Below are 9,074 nucleotides of genomic sequence, written 5' to 3' on the forward strand. Positions count from 1 at the left end.
TTCATAGTCTTCAAGACTGGTAAATAAATACTAACCTACAAAACCAATGAGAAAAAGCACAAGTATTAAAAATATTAATATACTCTAGTAATGACAAGGGCTCCATAATTAACTCTGGAACACATTGCATGCTCAAAAACTACAGGATACTATTTTATAATTTTATGAATAAAGTTCTTTTAAAAATATAAAAAGAAAACCAATTCTATTTCACTAACTCAAGGATGCTCAAGCAAAATTAAAGAATGGAATGCCTGCCTCTGGTTACCTCAGCAACCATGTCCCTGCGGGCATTCTTTTGGCTCAAGAAGGAATAGGGCACTTCAGCTGAGATGCCCCTATATTGGTCCAGGGGGAATAAAACTCAGGCACTCAGCAGGAGGCCCTCCTCTAAGGGACATTTACACCTATGATTCAGGGGCCTTTTCCATGCTCTGTGCAAAAATACGGCACAGAGTCACTGCATCACACCTGAGACTGTCACCAACAGTGCTCTATAAAACATGGGCTTTTTCGAAATCAGTGTAGAAGTCGTCTAGTAAAAAGTCAAGTAATTATTTTATCCAGCATATTTTTGTACTTTCTTCTTAAATAAATTGTGAGCAAGAGGAAATGGGCCCTTTGGCATCATCTTTACTTTCTGGGGTTCTAGGGTTAACCATCAGCATGACTGTTAACCCATATTAGCCCTAAACCATGAAATTCCTCTCTTCTTGGCTTTGGTGCACATCCAGATATCGCTCCTGACTGGCTGAGGAAAAGATCAAGTCTTGGAAACCCAAATTGGTGTCTAAGGTCAGGAATACTAACAAATACTAATTGTCCTCCAAAGTATCATTTCAGTTGTGTTTTAAATGATGTTGCTGAGTGAGACATTTTCTACATATAGGAAGGCATGACATTTCTATCATATGCAACATGTTTTAAGATGTTTTATGTAAATAACAAAAGGCAAATATTCTAATGTTTTCCTTAAGAATCCTTTAAAAATAAAATATACTGCAAGACTACAACTGAAATTAGAGAATCCAAGTCATGCCATTTAATGTGGGGTGTACAACAGGATTGCGGGCATCACCTACATCAGGATCTGGGACCACCGGTTCTTGCAAGTCCTTCCACAATTTCCTAGGAATCACCTTTATAGGGATGTCATGTGTCACAATGCGGCTACTGCTTGACATAGATAACTGCCAAGAAAAGAATTAATTTAAAAATATTTTTATGTTGTTAATATTAAGCAACAACAAAACAACCCAAAGACCCGAGGACAAAAAAGTTGAAATGCCAAATCTAAGTGGAATGCTGTCAGTTTATTCACTGAAAAGCCATTCGACCAATATTGATGGTGCCAATATTTACGGAACAGACTCTGGGTACTTTCAGGAACTGGGAAGTGTGGTAAATAAGACAAAAAGGTCCTCAATATTCCAGTGGAACAAACAGATCAATAAAAATGCAAACAAATGAAATTGCATGACATGCTCATTAGAGTCGTGAGAAAGCAAACCACAGTGACCAGAGTGAGTGTGGGGGAGTTTCCTTAGACCGACGAGGTGACATTTCAGATACCACCAAAAGCAGCAGCCATGGGAAGACAGGAACAAGGGGACAGGGTTTCAGGCTGGGGAAACAGCACATGTAAAGCCATGAGGCAGAAAGAAGCAAGCCTGCTATGTTGATGCAACCAAGAGAAGGCCACTCTTTGGGCATAGGACACTCAGGGGGCTGCAGTTTCTAAACAGTTAAAAGGCAAACTATATTTACTTCTAGGGGCTTCTATGAGACTCGCAGAACAAAATATCTTGCACTTTTGGACATAAAGTATTATACGTTACTATCTTGCTTTTCCTTAAGTAATAGGAAAAACATACCAAACTTATGTTGTGACATGAAATACCTAATTAGCTCTAAGAACTGCCTGACTGCAGAGTCGAGAGTTATGAAGAAAAGTTGGGTCGGGCGCGGTGGTTCATGCCTATAATCGCAGCACTTTGGGGGAGGCCTTTGAGAGGACGAGGTAGGTGGATCACTTGAGGTCAGGAGTTCAAGACCAGCCTGGCCAACATGGTGAAACCCCAACTCTACTAAAAAAATACAAAAATTAGCCGGGTGTGGTGGTGGGCGCCTGTAATCCCAGCTGCTTGGGAGGCTGAGGCATGAAAATCACTTGAACCTGGGAGGCGGAGGTTGCAGTGAGCCGAGATCGCACCACTGCCCTCCAGCCTGGGTGACAAGAGAGAGACTCAGTCTCGGAAAAAAAAAGGAAATACGAACCTCATTCCATGAGTAACAAGAGCAACTCTGGGTTGTATGTGTGCGCGTGAGGTTGTGTATTTGTGTGTTTGGAGGACAGCTGTGCACTAAATTCATCTGGCAGTAGCATATAAAACATATGTGTACTGAACAATGAGGGGCCATTTAAAGGTTATCAGAGCAGATGAGGCAGGGTAGGAGTGGGGAGAAAATGTGTCAACGGTGAAAATGCATAGAAACCATGATTTCTAGACAAGGTGACAATACCACTGCAAGAAATAGAGAGGCTGGAAGTTTTATGGCTTGGAAAAAGCACCAGTCTAGCCGAATGCATATGATAACAACACTATTTTAAAATGAGGAGGAACTGACTCTAATGCAAAATATAGTTATGGACCAGATCTTTAAATTTAAATAAACCAAATAGCTTTCAACAATATTTATTGTTAAAGAGGCTAGGCTAACTATGTCTATTCCTTCGAAGCCAAGACTTCTGTGGGAAATTTCTGAAACCCTGACTCTCCTACTCACCAGCTCCACGGAGACTGTGAGGCAGGGAAAGTGTTTATTAGTCAGTTTGATTTTCAAGGCTCTGGCATTCTGGGCAGTTTTCAAGGCTCGAGATAAGTTTTCCGATGTTAGCTCTAAATAAATCTCATTGTTTTCTGCAGAGACACCCTCCATTTGATATTCGTTGAAGAAGTTCTCCTAAGGGAAAAACATGGGGGATGAGGCAGGGCATTTGTGGTCTTTCCAGAGACAATCTGCAGAGTGTGCAGGCCTCTCAGAAGTTTTTGCTCACCTGTTCCAGCTCACACCACATGCTCACCCCTCCATTAGCCAGCTTGTCACAAAGGATGAAGTTAAGCTTATCAGGGCTGATGCGGAGGGTGCAGGTTTTGGCAAGCTTGGCTATCATGTTACTGATTCCTAAAGCAGGGGTTAAAATAAGGAATTACTAAAACGCACATCATGTATCCTAGAGACCAACTTACTTTACAGAATTTCTTGTTCATTATGGTGCAACTTCTCGGTGGAAAAATAACCACTTACATTGGTATCACACTGGAAAGTCTGATGTCACGCAATTCTCCCAACAAACCCGGGGAGATGTACAGCACACATCATCAGTGCTCAAATAAGAAAACAGGCACCTACTAGTCATTCATTCATTTAACACGAACTTATTGACTACTGGGTACCGCAGTACAGAGTTCAATGCAAGGTTAAGCACTGTCAGGGTGGAGGGACGAATGGGGCCTTGAAGGAATGTCAATGCCTGATAAAGCCGTCTGTGGGAGCAGTGGCCGCTTGCTTTTAAAGCCGCGTGATCGGAATCAAGTTTCAGAAACGTCCCTTGAAAGCCGCCTTCACCCCTACAAGTGCCCTACGATCCGACCCGCGCACTCCCGGCCCATCATCCCGCGGCCTCCACCAGCACCCCTATGCCTGCCCCATCCTCCCGCAGCCCCTCCCGCCGCCCATCCCCGCTCTGATCTTCCTCCGCGGTCCCCACCGCGCGCTCACTGCTTCCTTCCGTTCCTCCCACGCTCCCCTCCGGCCTCCCTGCTCACGTGTGAAGTGGTTCAGACAGGCCCCGTCCACGATCTTGGCCCGAAACCTCATGGCCGTGCCTGCCGCAGCCGCGACGGCCTCTGTGGGTAACAGATAAGTGTCTCGCCCTGAGTGTCCCCGCCCGGAAACACGGCGGCGCGCACAGTGGTTCCGCCCGGCTCGGGCTACCCGGCTCTTGCCAGGATTGCCTCCGGGCCACGCCCCTAGGGTGGTGGGGCCAGGGGTCACGCCCCAGAGAAGGTGGGGTCACGGGTCAAGGATCACAGGTCACGCCCCGAGGAGGTGGGGTCCCAGTCTCCGGGTGTGTCTCCGCGCTCCGGGGTAATGGTGGGATCTGCTTTTAGTGACGCGGTGGCTTCAAGCCCCAGATTTGGGGAGGTGGTTCTGAGAATTCACGTTTTGAAAGAATTTTGTGACACCTACTCCAAATATCCAAATAAAATTAGTCGTTTATAAAGGTTAAACAATATTATCTTAAATATACCTCTCTAAGGTAGAGCAGCTTTAAACCCTCTAGCTTCAGATGACGGTACCGGTACTTTGGTATTGAAGCATCTTGGTTGATTAAGGTTCTGAAAACTGTTTTAAATGACTTTTTAAAAAATTTAACATATTACTGGCTAGTTGGTAAAGACGGGATGCTTAAAGAACACTGACGTTAAGTGGTAATTCTGCAGTTTGCCTCAAGATGAACTTTATTACATCCGATAAAATTCTTATTAGCATAAATAATGTCATTAGGTTTTTTTAAAAGGAAAGAAATTTTAAAGGGGGAAATGAAGCAACAGTTGTATCTAATTTGGTTTTTCAAAGACTAAAGATTATCTATGTTAATTGTTATTTTTAATGCCCTTTGCAAATAGGAGCCTAGACCGTTGTCTTTAACTTGACATATAGAATCAAGACAATGCAGATGATGATGATGATGATGATGATGATGATGATGATGATTTTGAGAGGGAGTCTGGCTCTGTTACCCAGGCTGGAGTGCAATGGCGTGATCTCAGCCCTCTGCAACCTCCACTTCCCGGGTTCAAGGGATTCTCCTGCCTCAGCTTCCCGAGTAGTTGGGATTACAGGCACAAGCTACCAGGCCCGGTTAATTTTTTTTTTTTTTAGACGGAGCCTCACTCTGTTGCCCAGGCTGGAGTGCAGTGATGCGATCTCGGCTATAATCCCAAAGTGCTGGGATTATGGGCATGAGCCACTGAGCCAGGCCTAGATTATTTTTAAAGACACATGCACACGTTATGTTTATTGTGGCACTATTCACAATAGCAAAGACTTGGAACCATCCCAAATGTCCATCAATAACAGACTGGATAAGGACAAGTTGGACATATACACCATGGAATACTATGCAGCCATAAAAAAAGGTGAGTTCATGCCCTTTGCAGGTACATGGATGAAGTTGGAAACCATCATTCTCAGCAAAATATCACAAGGACAGAAAACCAAACATTGCATGTTCTCACTCATAAGTGGGAGTTGAACAATGAGAACACATGGACACAGGAAGGGGAACATCACACACTGGGGCCTGTTGAGGGGTGGAAGCCTGGGGGAGGGATAGCCTTAGGAGAAATACCTCATGTAAATGATGAGTTGATAGGTGCAGCAAACCAACATGGCATATGTATACCTATGCCACAAACCTGCACATTGTGCACATGTACCCTAGAACTTAAAATATAATAATAAAAAGGTGCAAAATACAAAAATTGCAGTTTTTGCCTATTTTAAGACTGTAACATGAAGCAAAATTCTAATCTTCATTGTCACATGCGAGCGTTTACCAGACCAAACTTAATATATCACTTTCAAAGTTATGCCAACAGGTGGGACAGAGTGACTCTCTCCTGTAATCCCAGCACTGTGGGAGGCCGAGGCGGGTGGATCATCTGAGGTCAGGAGTTTGAGACCAGCCTGGCCAACATGGTGAAACCCTGTCTCTACTAAAAATACAAAAATTAGCCCGACGTGATAGCTTGTGCCTGTAATCCCAACTACTCAGGAATCGGAGGCAGGAGAATCACTTGAACCCAGGAGGCGGAGATTTCAGTGAGCCGAGATCTGCCACTGCACTCCAGCCTAGGCAACAGAGCAAGACTCCATCACAAAAAAAAAAAAAAAAAAGTTCTGCCAACATTTTTCATTTGCCCCATATGATCTGCCGGAATAAAGCATGTTTTTAAATTTCCTCATGAATGAGTAATTTGAAGAATTGAGCATCGCATTAAATAAAGTGGCTGCTAGTAGATAAATGAATATAATTAAAGAATGTATCTAAATAAACTTTGTAAACAATATTTTGTAACATCTTAAACTTTACTGTAAATTGCTTAATTTTATGTCGTAAAAACTGATGAAGCAATTTTTTAAACTTCCTAAGAAGATGTGATATACATTCTGCATTGATAAATGCCCAAATCATATAGGAATTTGACTCAAGAAATAGAAAATAAAGCTGCAGTTATCTTCTCTTGGAAGAAGAAAGGAATATTTTATGTGCTCTTGCAATTTTCTTAAATAGGTTTAGCAAATTAATTCAATAACTTCAGAATTGATAATTAAATATACTGACACTACTTCTGTACTTTCTGAATGATTTTGAGGCAAGGAATGTGATCTCTAGAGATTTCTAGAAGCCCCATGTACCACTGAGTTTTCTAATGCAATGTATATTCATGTTCTCATCTAGCTACAGTAAATTGCCTTCTGACTTAAGAACTGCCGAACCTCAGGGGTTAGTAATTCAGTCACACAATGATTTGGGAAACGGTGTTGAGCTGTTTGTTAAGTTTGTTTAGTGGGGAGGTAAATGCCTTAATCTTGTGTTAGAAACTGAAATAAATAGTGGTGCAAATAAAATGTCAGTCAGGATGCATGTAGTTGGAAGTAAGGGAAATAACCTCTCTACAGCTACAGATGGTCAATTCTGTCTAGGTATTTGGCCAGTCTCTTTCAGGTACTTACTTGCCTTCTCTAGTTCCTGCGGGAAGAGGCAGCAATTTGCAGCCCTGTTGTTAGCAGTTAATACCGGAAAAATTACCCAAGGGAAACAATGTTACTAGCTCAGTTGTTACGCATCAAATTTGAAAGGCAGTATTTGTCTTCTTTTTTAACATGAGAAAACTGTAAAAACGAAGGAAAGCATATCCTAGAGGTGGCATGAGTGAATGTCTTTTGAGAATTGTACTTGTTCTAAGAGATGGGTTTTGCTTAAGCACCTCTTCAAAGACTCTTCTCATCTTTAAGGTGTCAAAACAATTCTTCAATAAATTCCATAGATACTTTTTAAAATGAACATTTGTGGAGCACATGAGAAGTGTCAGGCATGGTAGTGAGTGATGGGGATTAAGGAAGGGGACCAGTCCCACTCAAGAGGAGGGTGATCAACATTTGTTGGATGCCTTTAAAGCACTATCTAAATATTATTGATCAGTAGGATGAGATAGATAGCTCTCATTTTATAGCACTCTGCACTGATACCATCACTTAGATAACATAAACACCCATAAAATAAGCACTATTATTCCTATTTTATTTTATTTTATTTGAGATGGAGTCTTGCTCTTGTCGCCCAAGCTGGAGTGCAATGGTGCAATCTCGGCTCACTACAACCTCCGAGTCCTGGATTCAAGTGATTCTGTCGCCTCAGCCTCCCGAGTAGCTGGGATTAAAGGCACCCGCCACCATGCCTGGACAATTTTTTGTATTTTTAGTAGAGATGGGGTTTCACCATGTTGGCCAGGCTGGTCTCAAACTCATGACATCAGGTGAGCTGCCTGTTTCAGCCTCCCAAAGTGCTGGGATTACAGGTGTGAGCCACTGCACTTGGACTGTTATTCCCATTTTAAAGATGGGGACAGATAGAACTGGCAATGTTGGCCATGGCATGCCCTACCTCACACTCTTGGTGAGAATCTGCATCACTGGATTGCTGAGTGTCCAGTGACCCACATGCTCCTGCTGACTGGACCAGCCCTATTTACACTTGACTTTCAGGAAAACAATTGATAGTGTGGAAATAAATGAAGACCAACCAAATGGAACAGGCAAAGCCTATTTATTCAGAGTCAGCCATCATCACTTGCATTTCGGCAGAGACTCAAAGGCAGGCAGAGAACTAGGAATGCTTTATAGTGGAAAAGGGAAGGCACCGGGGGTGAGCCCTGATGGAGGCTGTCGGCCTGGAGAAGCTGAGGGGGCTCACCAGAAGGGATGCTTCCCACATGATTGTTTAGGGGAGGATATTTGCCTATCTCTAGTTATTCCTAAGTTGCAAGCAGGGACAAAAATTATGGAATCTGCAAGTTATTAATCAAATCCTGGCCATTTGAGGTGAATTATTAGAGGAGTTGTTTGGCCTCCTGCATCAGTTGTTAGAGTTGTCTGTCTCCTACCCGGAGTGTGTCTCCTAGGTAGCAAGCCGGCACCCGGGCCGGTTACTGTAGAGAATGGCTTGGCTTTCTGGTCAGGTTGCTGCAGATTGTGGGCCAGAGTTCAGTTCTGTTTTCATATATGGTCTGGCCATTTGCATGTTCATTTTCTCAATAGGCTTCCAGCAACTTGCAGCCTGGGTAAAAAAAAAAAAAAGAAATGGAACTCAGTCTATTCAGAGTCCCCTTTCAGAAACTGGGAATAGGAACCTGGGGAATTGTAGTAATTGGGGAGTGGGAAGTATGTTGGTTCCCTATTGATGTGTAAGACACTCCCCCAAACATGTGACTTCACCAAGGATTTAGGATGTTGGTTGAGTGATTGCTCTACTTTCACCTGGGCTCCCTAATGAGGCTGCATTTGGCTGAAGGTCTGCTGGGCTGGAAGGTCCAAGGTGGCCTCATTGACATGCCTGAGATTTGGTGCTAGGATGTTGCCTGGGCACCTCGTTCTCCACTACATAGTCTCGCACCCTCCAGCAGGCAAGTCCAACTTCTTGACAAGGTGGTTTCTGGACAGCAGTCCAAGGGGAGAGTGGAAACCGCAAGATCTTTAAAGGCTGAGGCACCGGAGCTCCTAGAACATTACTTCCATCACAAACTACTATTCAGAGCAATCCATGGGCCAGTCTAGATACAATGGACTAGAGAAACAGACTTGCCTCAATCATTATCAATAGATAACTAATATACTCCCCACTTCCTGATTGCTACAATTTCTCAGGTTCCTATTCCCAGTTCCTCCTCCTCCTCCTCTTTCCTCCTCCTCCTCTTTCCTCCTCCTCCTCCTCCCTCCTCCTC

General features: G+C 43.4%; 1 protein-coding gene across 1 annotated transcript in view; it reads right to left on the minus strand.

Moving 5' to 3' along the window:
* HUS1 (HUS1 checkpoint homolog (S. pombe)) overlaps positions 1-4,008 on the minus strand; it is a 25,596-nt gene extending 21,588 nt beyond the window's left edge. Inside the window, exons 1-5 of the mRNA XM_011996500.1 lie at positions 3,831-4,008; positions 3,059-3,186; positions 2,788-2,964; positions 1,083-1,190; positions 1-35 (exon numbers count right to left, since the gene is read on the minus strand). Of these exons, the coding sequence (XP_011851890.1) occupies positions 1-35; positions 1,083-1,190; positions 2,788-2,964; positions 3,059-3,186; positions 3,831-3,882 (500 nt within the window). The 5' untranslated portion in view covers positions 3,883-4,008. The remainder of the gene's footprint in view (positions 36-1,082; positions 1,191-2,787; positions 2,965-3,058; positions 3,187-3,830) is intronic.
* Positions 4,009-9,074: the final 5,066 nt, after the last annotated feature.

Source organism: Mandrillus leucophaeus, unplaced genomic scaffold (genome assembly GCF_000951045.1).
Source record: "Mandrillus leucophaeus isolate KB7577 unplaced genomic scaffold, Mleu.le_1.0 Scaffold517, whole genome shotgun sequence".
Taxonomy (NCBI): domain Eukaryota; kingdom Metazoa; phylum Chordata; class Mammalia; order Primates; family Cercopithecidae; genus Mandrillus; species Mandrillus leucophaeus.